At 38.6% G+C, this 14,820-nt stretch overlaps 1 protein-coding gene across 2 annotated transcripts in view; it reads right to left on the bottom strand.

Annotated features, from left to right (window-relative positions):
• Window positions 1-6,683: 6,683 nt before the first annotated feature.
• TMTC2 (transmembrane O-mannosyltransferase targeting cadherins 2) overlaps window positions 6,684-14,820 on the bottom strand; it is a 369,071-nt gene continuing 360,934 nt past the window's right edge. For both annotated transcript variants that reach the window (XM_038383409.2, XM_038383382.2), the window contains exon 12: window positions 6,684-8,830. In XM_038383409.2, the coding sequence (XP_038239337.2) occupies window positions 8,651-8,830 (180 nt within the window). In that variant the 3' untranslated portion in view covers window positions 6,684-8,650. The remainder of the gene's footprint in view (window positions 8,831-14,820) is intronic.

The following is a 14,820-nucleotide window of genomic DNA, read 5'->3' on the forward strand; positions in this document are numbered from 1 at the left end:
GCTCTTCTCCAGCTACCCAGCTCTGAAGGCTGTGCAGAAGTAAGGATGGCAATACTACGACCCCCCTACAACAATCTTGCAAAGCGCCTAGCTCTGAAGGCAGCAGCACAGAAGTAAGGATGGCAATACCATACCATGCCATCCTTACTTCTGTGCTGCTGCCTTCAGAGCTGGGCAGCCAGAGCGTGGCGGCTGCTGGCCAAGAACCCAGCTCTCAAGGCAGTAGCGCAGAAGTAAGTGTGGTAATACATACCATGCCATCCTTCTGTGCTGTTTCTGGTGGTGGTGCTGCCTTCAAAGCTGGGCTCCCAGCCAGCAGCTGCCGCCCTCTGGCCCTCCATCTCTGAAGGCAGCGCTGCCACGAGCAGCAGAGTAGAAGTATGGATATCAATACCATGACCCCCATACAATAACCTTGCAACCTCCCAATTGCCCCCTTTTGGGTCAGGACCCCCACAGTTACCACTCCATGAAATTTCAGATTTACATATTTTTTATTTTTAAAATCCTAAATTTTAAAATAAAATTGGCCAAAATGGACTGTGTTTTTGGTAGTGCCCTATGTATAAGGCTTGCAACAGGCCAAAGAAATGTCCCTTTATCATGGTCACTTTATTTTAAGCTATCTCCAAAGAGACCAAAACCACACATCTTACTGTGAAAACATGATCACAACATGCAACAGAAGAAAAATGGGCTCATTTGCCCATTGCTTCCAGGAAAGCCTGCTTAAGCAGCCGGACTTCCCTTGATGTCTACTCGTGGACTGTCAGTTGGATGCAGTTTATATACATACTCTATTTCCTATCAGGCCTTGTCACTAGTTAGGATTGTCACGGCTGCTACAATTCTCAGTTTGCCCTGTTCTCTTCTCAGGGGATATGTCGACACGGGGATAAAAAACTCGCAGTTGGCCCAGGTCAGCTGACTTGGGCTTGTGGGGTTCGGTCTGTAAGGGTGAAAAATTACTGTCTAGACATTCGGGCTCAGACGGGAGGTTGGAGGGTCTCAGAGCATGGGCTCCAGCCTGAGCCTGAATATCTACAGAGCAACTTTTAGTCCCAACAGCTGCAGCCCCATGAGACTGAGTCAACTGACCCAGGCCAGCCATGCTTCCGGGCTTTTACCCCCATGCAGACATATCCAGAGAGAACAGCTGAAATCTATGTAGGATCAATCTTGTCCCACAACACTGAGGCCTTGGAGTAGTTCCAGTCCACCTTGTTCATGTAACTCTGGCCTTGAGTCTTAAAGCCATGGTCAGCAAAACAGGTTCTCTTGTGTAAACACTATATCACTTCCTTCCCTCCCTGGCTGTGTGAAAAGCAATGTTATTTACTTGTTAGGGAAACTAATGGAATCAGAATTCTTAGCTGCTATTTCAAGCTCTGCTACTGGGCAAAATAGTTTCTCTATGTACATGAAGTAGCTTCCTTGTAAGGGTGAGGAGAGTGTTACTTAAGGTTTGTAAAACAGTCTGGTGATGAGTGCTAGAGAAATACCAGGTCTTATTCTCACTCCAAACTCATAAATACTCTTTTTAGAACACAGGAGATCATTGGCAATGAGCATCGCCACAGTAGGTACCTTCTTCTGCTGCAGCCTTGACATCCCATTGATGTCAGCTTGCATTACACCTCCAAGCATAGTGCCACAGGAAAGAAGAAGTGCATTTATGCTTCTCAGTACACCTGCAGAGACAATTTTCTTTGTAGCATACGTTGTGGAATACTTCTTAGCTAGCACATTACCAAACATGACGGTGACCTTTGTTTTTATTTTTATTTTTTTTAGGAATTTTTTTAAAAACAGCTGTTTAATATTAATAATCTTCTTCACTAGTGTTCTTGGGTAAAGGAAAATTTCACCTATAGCTCAAAATTAAAACACACAATCCCAAAAGCGTACTGCAGTTAAAACAATGGTGAGGCGAGACAAGGCTAATGTACCACTGAGATGAGGAAAACCTACAAAGGTTAGCTCTTTTAATATAAACTGTCACACAGGTCACTATGAAAAGTACTTAAGTAAACTGACTTGAATCTATTTAGAATTTATAAATATCAAGAAATGATGACTGCCAAGGTCAGCAATGTTTTTTTCAAATTCTCCAAATAAACTAAATTCAAGATAAATTACAAGATCATAGTTTATTGGTATTCATATATTACAACTAGTGAGAGATCACAAAAGCTTTGAGCAGAATACTTAATCACTCTTTCTTTCCTGCCCAATCAGAACTAAACATTTCAATAGATGACATTTTAAAACTATTTGTGTAAACACATACAGTGTTGTACAGCATGGGAAAGAAAGGTGATCAAAACTCTCCTATGTGGTAATTAGTATTGAGGAGGCCTTTTCCCAGCATGATGGAGAGCTAAATACATTGGGTCAGCATCAAGGGTTCTAACTGGAAATGGTATTTCCTTTAACCCATTTGTAATTCTGAGATTGAAAAATGGCTGCTAGTAATGTTGGTTTACGGCAGAATTTAGATGCAGTAGAATGTGATGCAGTACTACTCAAAAGCCAAACACATTTTGTTTCTTCTTCACTTCTCTGGCTATAAGGCTAATGAATTGACATAAAAACAGTTCAGTGCAAAAAAAAAAAATGTTCTTTGCCTCTAGTTGTACAGAAGCTCAGGAGTAAATATCCTTCCTACTCTCTGAGGGAACTGAGAAAATGAACTAAAAGGGAACCAGGAACCAGTCATCCTACTGGATCATATGGGATAATTGTATATATAATTTTTTCCAATGAATTTATTCTGTGAAAAAAATACCAGACTAGTAACCCTGCAAATCAAATTGAGATTAGTTGCCAAACGCAACCCTGATGGAGAAACTCCAGTTGAATGGGTGGAATAATCTTTTTAAAAGACTAGGCTTTGTTCCTACAACAGATTCATTGATGGTGTAATAGATTTCACCCTTTTTTTGCCTTTGTCCCAACTCTAAGAGCTCTATGTTATTTATTATTACTATTATGATTTTTTTAAATTCAGCTGTAAGACATTCCTTTGTATTAAATCAATAAAAGAATGTAAGATAATTCCATAAACTCACAGTGGTAAAAGAGACTCTTCTAAAATAAGGAGAAAGAAGATTCAGTGTCTTGTTTTAAGATATTAACAAGTTTCACCATACACCCCACAGCAAGGATCAGTCTTCCTGACATTCCCCTCCTCCTCTACACACAAAATACAGTAATATGCAATGTACATGTCCTAACAACCACAGAGGAACCTCCACTATTTGTGGCAATGCAGAGCGGATTTAGATTTTGTAAGACTGGAGGCTTTGCAGAGTAGATACAAACCAGAAAATGGAAAGAACACTTTTGTACAATGAAAGCAGGAATATATTTATATTAATATATTATTAATATACTTTATGCTCTATGCATCCGATCAAGTGAGCTGTAGCTCATGAAAGCTTATGCTCTAATAAATTTGTTAGTCTCTAAGCTGCCACAAGTACTCCTTTTCTTTTTGCAAATACAGACTAACACGGCTGCTACTCTGTAAATTGTTCCTAGGTTCTCTAGGACCCCAGGTTTTCATTGTTGTGCAAATGGCTTCCAGCATTAAACCCTTTACATGGAGCTTTTAACAAGACTTTAGAGGCAAAATGTGAACCCATGTCTTTCCACATGGAGCCCTTAAACATAGCTATGAGCGTGTGCACAAGCATGCACACACAGAGTTAAATGAAAAACTAACAAGCCTTCCATGAAAATGCTTACTAAATCCATTATTTAAAATATGTAACATTTAAAATGTATTTACTTGTAAGGTGTTTTTAAAGGCTGCAAATGGAAATATATTTAAAGTAAAACTCTTAAAATATAAATAAACCTGAACCGGCAGGCCCTATATGCTATCTAACATTTTTCTTATAGTACTCTGGAAGGTCCATCTCCTGTTTACATGGATATTTCAATCCCAAAAAATGCTTCATTAAACTTTTACTCTTAAACATGTCTGTAACCCTGAACTCAAGAACTACAGTAATAAACCAATGAGTTGATGCACCAGAAGAAGAAAATATTGGGAAAAAAAATCCCATGCATCTTTAAAGTTCAGTTTGATTTGACTTGGGACCACAAACGCTAAATTGCCTTAATCATAAGCTTTTAGCCATTGCATGACATCATCCCAGGGGCACAGTTAAGGTTGTTTTTTGTGCTTTCACTGTGCATTTCCATCCATGTAAAGATGTTTCAATTTCTTTTCATTGTAATATTAAGTCTGAATTTCCTGGGTCTGTAATCCTTGGGTTTTGGATAATTACAACATCTCTGTAATGATTTTCCCTTAATTTACAGATACATACTCTGAGGCTAGGGTATTTTTGTTTTTGTCTGAGAATTATAATAAAGTTCTTTCACTGTGTTGGGAGAAAGTGACTCTGCAATTCCTTACCCATTCTCATGTGACTACAGCAATCAACATGCTGTCCAGACATACACCAGGTACAGCACATATTTGATTCCTTATGACACAGCTTTTTATCATTATATTACCACATCTCAGAGCGATTAAACATTCATCATCAGTGTGAACTAAGGCAGGCTTTCTCAAGCTGTGGGAGCAGTCAATTGGCGGGGCCTGGACAGTATCTGAGTAAGGTCTCAGTCTTATCCAATTTTCAAGGTTGTAAGTGAAAAGAGGGAACACATTTAAATTACTGCATGGGATTCTCTTTGAATTGCCTGTGTACTAGTTCCTGGTTAAATTCTCTTTCATGCATATCACAAAGGCTGCAGTGACTGAGCAGAGGTTGCTCTGTAGTGTCTCTTCCCAGTTGCCAGGCATGGCTGTGGTTCTTGTTTTGTGGGCCAGAAGACTCTCGCTCTACCTTCACCCTGTGATCTCTTTGTCCAGCAATTGTGAGAGGAGAGTGAGGAGGAGGCAATGACTAGTAGCCTGCTGCCTCAAAAGCTTGCAAGCAGGAAGAGTAGGTGCAGATTTGGGGGCTCAATGTGTGGGGCATCAAGCTGATGGGGCCTCAAGGGGGAATGATAAGGGGACAAGCTGGGAATTCAGGAACTCAGGAGGAGGGTATGTACAGGCTAAGGGCCACAAACATTCTGCTTCATGACTCTGAGGTTAGTCTCCAGTTTGAGTCATCTGGACAACCTATGTGCAGAGAAATAAGCTTTGCCACTTCACTGAAACCTATATAGGCAAAATGACCATTGTCTCTAACTCGCCTGAAGATGGGGCCTGAGCTCATTTGCTCAGATAAAAGTGAGGCATGATGGTAAAATGAACCGCTGACAACCACTGACCCACCATCCAGTATAATGGGGCCATATTATTTAACACTTTTCAGACTATGGAGGAAATCCTGCCCTCATCCATCCGTTGGTTCATAAGACCCTGAATACTGCAGACCTAGGAAGGGATCTGGATGTGGGAAAGCTGATGCCCACTGCACTAAGGAGCTCAGCTCCGCAGGGGCTGCCTGAATGAATAGGTTTTTGGCACACGTGGTGGATTATATCCACTGACAAAGTCTCCCATGTAGGGGAGCAGCAGTGCCTTTAGGGCCTGTTGCAGTCCTGAGGCTATAGTAGCAGCTGCGGTATTGGTGAAACCATGACGTGGAGGACAACGATGACTGCCTCCTTGGCACAAGGCCATATGCTCAGATTGGGACCAGAATTTGGCTGCATGTGAACAATTACACATTCACCAACTGTGCCATTTATGACCTGTTTGAATGTCTTTTTAAAAGTCAGTACAGTGTACTAGAATGCCGAGATCCAATAGACTTTTATGCTGCTGCAATCCTATCTAATTTTGTATCAAAAAGCATAGAGTCAATATGTTATTAATGTACACTCATTAAAAATGCAGTTAATATAAGTTAGCAACAGATCAAGGCTTGCACAACATGTATTTGTTATCAATGCTTTATTATTGAAAACAAAATTGAAATTCTCTTAGCTGGCACAAACAATTATTTCTACAAAAAGGAAAGCCTACAAATCTCGATAATTTATACAAATAACAGTTTTTCAAAAAATAAAAATTTAATAGAGTAAACTTGCCTTGTGCTCTTTTATTTTTTTAGCACTGTCTGCAATAATCCACCATAAATCCCTGAGCAGAGACACATATTTTAAATACATTTTAAAATGATTCCAAAAGAAGAAAGTTAAGTCCTATATTGAAATGTGTTCAGGGACATTCTTGTTAAACTTCCATTACTCCTTTTTTCTTTCTTTTCTTGTTTTTTTTTTAAACAGACAGTTATCAATGCTACTATGAAAATATATCACCTATGAGCGTCACTCTGTTGTGCAATGAATAACCTCTAACCAAGAATGAACACATGTTAAAAGGGAGAGACAAAGAATATAGTGAAAAGTTATGATCACCAAAGTTTGATGACTTGAAATAAATAAAGCTGCAGGATACCACAGTTATATACTGAATTTGGTCAGACCCTAATATCTAAATTTATTTTTACAATTTTTCAGGAACGCAGTGAAAGGCGGAGAATAAATTCCAGGCACCATTTTATTTTTACCATTGGCTTCAATGGGTGATGATGAAAAAGTTGAAATTCAACTTCTGAGCACTCTATGTTGCTTTCATAGCCATATCGTTATTTGACAAAAGGTTTGACACTTTCTTAAAAAAAAATGAAGCCCTTTTGGTATCCTCATTGTGAACCTAGTCATTAAAACATAGCATTGCTAACTGGAGAGAAAAAGTCAACACACTATAACAAATTGTGACTATACCAACTTTGAAATAGTTACTTCTCAATATCCTTTAATACAGATCTAAAACTGTAGTGTGTATGGGGAGAATGTACAATAAATGCAGTTGTCACATTTCCCTTTAAGTACACATGCTACCCATATAAAAATGCAGCAAAAGCCAAATGAAGATAGCAACAGTTGCAGACTACTGGCTTAATGAAAGAAAATGCTGCTGCAGTTGAGTAATAAATAAATAAATACCATACAGCAAACTACTCTCCCAGAAGTACACAGCAATGGAATGGCACTCTACAGTTAAAAAAGAAAAAAAAGATTTTTTATTATAAAGGGTTTTAACAGATCCTGAAGAAGCTTGCTTCAGTTAAAGGTGCTCCATCACTTAATGTTATATTTACCACTCGTGAAATGAACAGTGAAGCAGATATCAACAGGTCATTAAATGAAAAAGTAAATTTTCTTATAAATTCTAGTACTTTTTCCAACAAAAGAAAACAGTTAGCAAATGGTTTGGGAAAACAAAGACTAAAGCGTCAATAGGCTGAAGCTTAAAATAAATTATTTTACATTTTTTATGAAGAATAAAACAATAATGAACCCCCCCCAAAAAAACCCCAAACCTAGAAATGTAACAATTTTGTTGTAACTGTGCATGTAAGAAAACAAAATGGATTTCTAATATTTGGTTAGAATCCAAGTAGATAATAGTTTTAAAATTGAACACTATTGTCAAAAATACTCAGAATAATTGGCAACCATTTTACACACTCCTGTTGGTCTATAGGGTTGTGCAGATTCTCTGCGAGCTGCTAAAAGTTAGCCCCTTTAACTAGTTGCTGCCCTGGGCAGCACATGACAAAAAGCTCTGTTTTCAAAAAAATTCTGATAAGCTTCATTTGTACCGTTTCTAAGTATTAACACTTGCAAACTCACTCTGGTTGAATTCTTGAAAAAATAATGCCAGCTGAACAGCATCTAGGTGTCCAGTCCAAAACTGGACTTATCTGACAGTAATGTGAAAGGAGTAAAACACATTGTTCTATAAGACCAAAGAGAACTTCTTTTTAAGGTTACAGCCTGACTGCACTTTTTTGATATCAGGGCAAACCATCTGTTTTCTGTGTAAATATGGACAATTCATGACATTAGTGATAGCTTCCAGATTCTTTTATACTGGTCTAATGTCACACATTGAGCTGGTCCTTGCTTCTTCCATCTAGGACAGGCAAAGCAAATCATACTCAACTGAGTAAGTAACTGAAGTAAACTACATCAAAACTCTTAACAATCGGAAACAATACGTGCACTTGTCAGTAAACAACTGCGAATACTGTAATCTAACCGCAAGTGACAGTTTTGTTTTGTTTTTAAAATGGCTGTCAGTCTGAAATTGATAAGCAGGCGGTCCTAAAGGGAGATACAGCAGCATTAAGACAAACTGCAAACACATTGGATTTAGTATACATTTTAATGAGTTACAGTCTCAGCAAATACTTTAAGCTAGTATTATCTTTTTACTCCCATGTGGCTGGGTGTATGCTATACAGTTCTCCCTTAGTGTTTTCAGGACAGTATAATTTTCAAGAACTCACATGAAAAACAACTATATGGGATTAACTGATAACTTGTCAAGTATGCCAAATACCTCCTTTAAGTGCTATGGTTTTATTTTTTATTTTATTTTTTGTGGGGTAATACTTAAGTCCTTTGTGAAGCCTCCAAAGAATCTCCCTTTATTTTTCCAGCAACAAAAGTTATGCCAAAACCCAGAATCGGTTCTCCTAGCAGCAATTAAGACCCCCTGATCCTTGCAGTCAAGTCCAATGAGAGCTTTGATCAGATAACTTCCTGGAAGTTTTGTTATGGATTTGAGTCAATTTAAAGAAAAAGAAGTTCCTATATTTTTCTGTCATGTTTTAGACGTCTTTAAACCTTGTTTTTCCATGATATTCCACAGTTTGCGAAGATTTGACTGTGTGATGACATCGTCTGGCTTAAATTGGAGAGCACGGAGGTAGTTTGCTTCAGCATCTCTGAGTTTACCATTGAGATGAAGAATGGCTCCAAGATTCATGAGGGCAGCCGGATACTGGAACAAGAGAAGGGAAGGAAAAATATTGAGTGTATTTTCAGGTTTTGTTTCAGACAGCCTTGATCCACTTAAACAAATTATTCCCTTATGTTTGCAGGCATTTTATGGAAGCAATTTAGCAATTTAAACAAATAGAGATAACAAGAAAAAGTTTTTTAACAGCTGCTAACTGTGTACTTTGTGCTTTAAACAGGACAGGCTCTGGTGTCTACATGCATAGACTTCTTTCCTTAATGAGAAAACACAGATCCCATAAAAGCTTTACATGTGGTAACATTGGCATACCGTAGTTTCCTAGAGAAAATTAAAGTAGTCCAACAGCAGATTGTAGAGAGGAATTTAATTTTATTTCAACCCAATGCCAATAAAGAGTTTATAATCGGTGGGAACAGGTAATACATTGAAATGCCTGCCCCTCTTAAATTTTTATTAAAAGAAAGAAAAAGTATCTTCAGATCCTAAAGACAGACATACAAATTTCAAGGATACACATTTTAGATTCTTCTTCATATACACTCAATGTTATGCCAGGCTTTGACAAGTCTTTCTTTATGGATAGTCGGATAACCTGAAAATTACCACTGGCAGAAACTTCAGCTATGCTGTATTAATGACAAAGATTATTTAGGGATTATTTAGTCTGCAGAAGAGAAGAATGAGGGGGATTTGATAGCTGCTTTCAAATACCTGAAAGGGGGTTCCAAAGAGGATGGATCTAGACTGTTCTCAGTGGTAGCAGAGACAGAATAAAGAGTAATGGTCTCAAATTGCAGAGGGAGAGGTTTAGGTTGGATATTAGGAAAAACTTTTTCACTTGGAGGATGGTGAAGCACTGGAATGGGTTACCTAGAAAGGTAATGGAATCTCCTTCCTTAGAGGTTTTTAAGGCCCGGTTTGACAAAGCCCTGGCTGGGATGATTTAATTGGGGATTGGTCCTGCTTTGAGCAAGGGTTTGGACTAGATGACCTCCTGACATCCCTTCCAACCCTGATATTCTATGATTCTAAGATGTCAAGAATGCATAAAACAATAAATTAACAAGCCCTTTACCTTACAAAGAGGAATTTTTCATACCTCATTTTGCTGAATCATGTTCAGGTTCTTGTTTTTATTTAAACCCTCTTACATTATGTAATTATGAAATAAAAAAAGTCATTTACAGTAACAGGTACTAAAATTGCCTAAAACTGCTTACAACAAAGAGTACTGTGCAAGGAAGTAAAATTTCTGGTGCTGAAGTGAGTGGAGTTTTTAATTTGCAGAGCACCGGATCCTTCCACCCCCAAATCTACTTGAGGTATCCATGGCACTTGGGGGAACATGTCTGATGTCTCTGGGATCCTATCCTCCCCCCACAGGTTCAGAAAACCACCCCAAAACTACCAGCAGCCACCCATGCGTAGGTGGGCCTGACAAGCACCCAAAGCAGGTGAGCAGTTCCCTCCAGTTTCCTCCACAGGGAGCCCTACCCACCCTTTACCCCTCAGACCACTGGAGGTATCCCTGGGCACCTGTGCAAGTACCAGTAAGGCATTACATTTCAGTGGAAGCATAATCATTTTATTCACCACAATAATAGCTCTTGATTTTAAAGTAAAAACAGAAACTAGACAAAGTTCAACACAAGTTGTCCAGAACACCCACTTTTTGGATCTGCCTCAGTAACACTTGCTTCCCAAATGGTGCAGACTGGAGCAAAGATAGCTAAGTTTCGTCTCTGAGGTTACATCTACACATGGGTAGACAGACACCCTAGCTCTGCTTGAGCTAGTGTGCTAAAAATAGTAGTGTGGCCACCATGGCAAAGGCAGCGGCTTGGGCTAGCTGTCCAAGTATGTAACCCGAAAGGATTTATGCTATTTTTAGCACACCAGCTTGAGCAGAGCTAGTGTATCCATCTAACTTTGCTAGGAAGCATCCTCCCAGCAGCTGTGTAGACATATCTTGAGGGGCAAGTGGTTCAGGACACCACTCATCAGCACTCCCCATCAGCTTTCAAAAATGTGTAAAGTGAACTGGAAACTCAGTTTCAGCCATCTCTTTTAGTTACACATTAGATGCTTGCTAATAAGATGGGTATCAGAAATAATAAGGGAGGTAAGAGTGTAGTTGTAGCTGTGTCGGTCTCAGCAGGAGAAACACAGCTCTTTCTTCTGTCTCTTCTCTCCGTTAGAGAGACAAGGTGCGTGAGGCAATAGTTTTTATTGGACCAACTTCTGCTGGTGAGAGAGACAAGCTTTTGAAGCTCTTCTTCAGCTCTGTGTGGCTCAAAAGCTTGTCTCTCTCACCAGCAGAAGTTGGTTCAATAAAAGCTATTACCTCATGCACGTTGTCTCTCTAACGGAGAGAAGAGACAGAAGAAAGAGCTCTTTCTCTCCTACTTACTACATACCAGTGTTGGTCTCCCAGAGAGCAAGCTCTCCCAGGATGCTGTGATAATGGGATGGCAATGTGATTAGGTTTTACATACCTCACACACAACTATTCGGGTTCACCAAAGTACCTGTAATTTGAATTTTTCCACCTGAAATTTAACCTTCTCCTCCCCACCAGGAGATAGGAAAAGCATTTTAAATTCTATCTAAAACAACGCTTACACTAGGAAACTGAAATAGAAGACCACCTCTGAAATGCATTCTATATTTGTATGTACTATGCTCTATGTTTGCCTCTTCTCTTCCTTCCTGCTTACTCTCATCTGTTAAGAAAACAATCCCACTTCTATTCAAGTATGAGTCAATCTTTCAGAGCCATTAAGTTTCTGTGTGTTCAAAATTAAGCAAAACAATGTAAACATCATGATGCTAACCTAACTACTTATCGGTTTGGTTTTTCTTGCTCCAACATGACAAGTTTTTTTTCCCCCTGAATCACTTGTCCACGTCTATATTAAATGCCAACCATAGCAGGAAATTCTACTATTTGTGAAGCATCTCCAACTATTATAGTTTCCCTCTCCATTCATACTCACTTTGGAGAAGGGAAATAGATATTTGAGATTCTGAAGCAATCTCATTTATGTACAATATGTATCAACCTCCTCATTACTATCCCATGCTCCACCAGTCTACAGAATCAATTATACAGAAATTAATGGAACTGTAATAAATTCTTTATAAGTAAGTATATTTTGGATAATGACAAGAATGATGCAGCAGAACAACAGCTGAACAGCTGCATTGTGAATAGATGATTTTGTCAAACATAAGCTCTCTGTACATTTCTTAAAAAAATGTAATTGTACTGTAGTGAAAGGTAACTTGATACTGCAACTTGTTGCATGTGGGCAAATCCCGAGAGTATTATCTTCATCTGAACACTGTGCAGATGCAAGGGTCTGCCTGCAAGGATCCAAGTACAGGATCTAGCCCTAAGATCTCTTTTTAATGGCTCAAGTTTTGTTTTTAAGTTGCTACCTGAGCTTCAGTGCCAAAGCAATATGTGTCTTATAAATTGATATGTCAGAAAGTGAGCTTAGAGACAGAGCAAGTAGGCAGAGAAGCCAACAGATATGGGTCAGCAATCCAGAAACGTGCTTGATATCCACATGTTCCATCTGATAGAAAAGATATTAGAGAAACTCTTTTGGAGTACATTATGTTCTCAATCCAAACACACTCCCCACTGTATTACATTCTAAAGCATCCATCAACAGTGTGTCTGGGAAGAAGGCATTTTTTTCTTGTATTTGTTCAAGTATTGCTCTCCACTCTTTCTTTCTCCTCCACAAATTTGTAATTCAATTTATATATGTGGCAAGATATCTAGGGCTTTAAGATTAAAAGTTTTATTTCCATACATAGATGAAAAAATCCTTCTTATGCCACTTTCCTTTTAATTTGGCAAAATGATTGTGCTATATCAGACTAAAAAAAAGTATAATTACTGATTTTGCTTTGTTTGATCTCTCTGATGGAATTTGAAATTAATTTCCCCCTGAAATTCCAGCAAATGAGCAAATAGGTTTAGCTTATTAATGTTCAGGGTAAATAAATATATTTATCAAAGTAAAATGAGTATGAAGTAATTCTGAAGGGAACTGAAAAATCATGCCAACTCCTCTAATATTGTACATGAGAAAATCTTCAGGTTTCTTAAAAGAGACTAAGTGCTGACTACCTACCCACCTTCTGGATTTATAGAGTACCAATCACTGCAGTATCGAGGCATCAGTGGTTTATTACAACAAATAGGAATTTCCACGAATTTTCAAACTAATTGATTACACATCAGTGGCATCACACCCTGCCAGCTGTAACTGATGGGCTGGGGACAGAGAACTAGGAATAATCGCTATAGGTTTTTCCTCGCATAGATTTTTTTTTTTTATTAAAGACAGCTGATGAAACTTTTCAGCATATTAAAGGCAGTTGGCAGCTACCACTCCAATAATACAGGGCTTGTAACATTGTATAATAAATGACACTACCTACTAATTCAGAGACTTGAAAGGAGAAACAAGCCTTCCTTCATTTCCTTTGCGAGACAGATGCTTTATATCAAAAGAGCTGACTGGCAGTTCTATCAGAGTTATTAATGGTGTCTCTTATGGTCTGTTGGGAATGATCCCCCTTACTAGTGTTTTTTCTTGCAGTGTATTTTTTTTCTTAGCTCTTTGGAGACTAACAAAGTAACTAATGAACAACATAAAAATCATGTGTTTTGCTGCTCAAAGCATTGGGTATTGTTTATGTTGGTGACAATTCTTCCAAGCCTCCTCCACACCACCATAATTGGAGTTCTGTGACATAAAAAACACCACCATGAACTCTTCTCTGAAATACAGTATGGAAATTCAAAATGTTTCCAGTGAATTCTATGGACTTGCTTCATATTTACACTGATGTAACCAAGAGTAGATTTTGGCCCCATATATATAACATTAAGAATTATATGATAGATACCCCAGATTTTTCGTCTGTTAACTCATGTTCATTCCATACAGAAATCTCTAGCTCCAAATAGAATTAGTTAGCTTGTGCAGATATAAGTTAAAAACCTTTACAGAAATATATATATGTCAAGACTGATTCCCCACTCTGGAACTTCGAGTGCAGAAGACGGGGGCCCGCAAGGATTCTAAAAATTAATACTGGCCATTCCAGGCTTGTATTAAACTCCCAAGGTTACAGCTTTTCTCTGATTTTGTATGGGTAGATGCTGCCAACACCCAAGTGCAAAACCCCTTTGAGGACCCAGGAAGGTGCACTTGCGAATTCCTTCCTGTGGAGCCCTCGAGCCCTTTCACGCACACCCCCTCCGGGGAAGAGCTGAGAAAGAAAAACAAAGAAAATCAGCTGTTGCCACCAGCTAATTAAACAACATGTGCAAAAACCTCTTAGAACACAAAAATCCAATCCTGTTCTTAAAAAAGGTAAATTTTATTAAAACAAAAAGAAACAAAATACATCTGGAAACTCAGGTTATTACTAGATTTAAAAAGAACAAATACAAGGATTAAGCATCAAGAATAATTCCTTGAGGTTCATCTTAAAGGTTACAAGCAAAACAAAAGCACCTGGAGTTAGCACAGAGGAATCCACAAGCCATAAAGAAAGAGATAAACCTAATTGCGTCTTCCTAGACAGTTCCTGATCTACTTGCATATGTAGGGTTTTAAATGAGTAGTTTCTAGGTATGATACAGATGACTTTTCATACCTGGCCCAAAGCTTCTTACAGCATATCTGCTCGGTCCCCTCTCCCTGGGAGAACCACCACAGACAGACAAAAGGGGAGTCTTGTTTCAATTTTAAAAAGTTCTAGCCTTCCTGTTGGCTCTTTGGCCAGGTACCCACTCACTTCCTTTTACCTATGTGTCACAGTGACTTTTAACAGTTTGGAGATAGGTAGTGAAAACTAGAATCCTTGTTTTGTTTCTTCAATGGAAGCTCTGTCCAGCTTCCACTCTTTAGCTAATGACCCCACAGTCGGAGATGGTATAGCTTCTGAGTTTCAAATTAAATGCCTTGTTTAAACAAAATATC

This window comes from Dermochelys coriacea, chromosome 1, assembly GCF_009764565.3.
Source record: "Dermochelys coriacea isolate rDerCor1 chromosome 1, rDerCor1.pri.v4, whole genome shotgun sequence".
Taxonomy (NCBI): Eukaryota; Metazoa; Chordata; order Testudines; family Dermochelyidae; genus Dermochelys; species Dermochelys coriacea.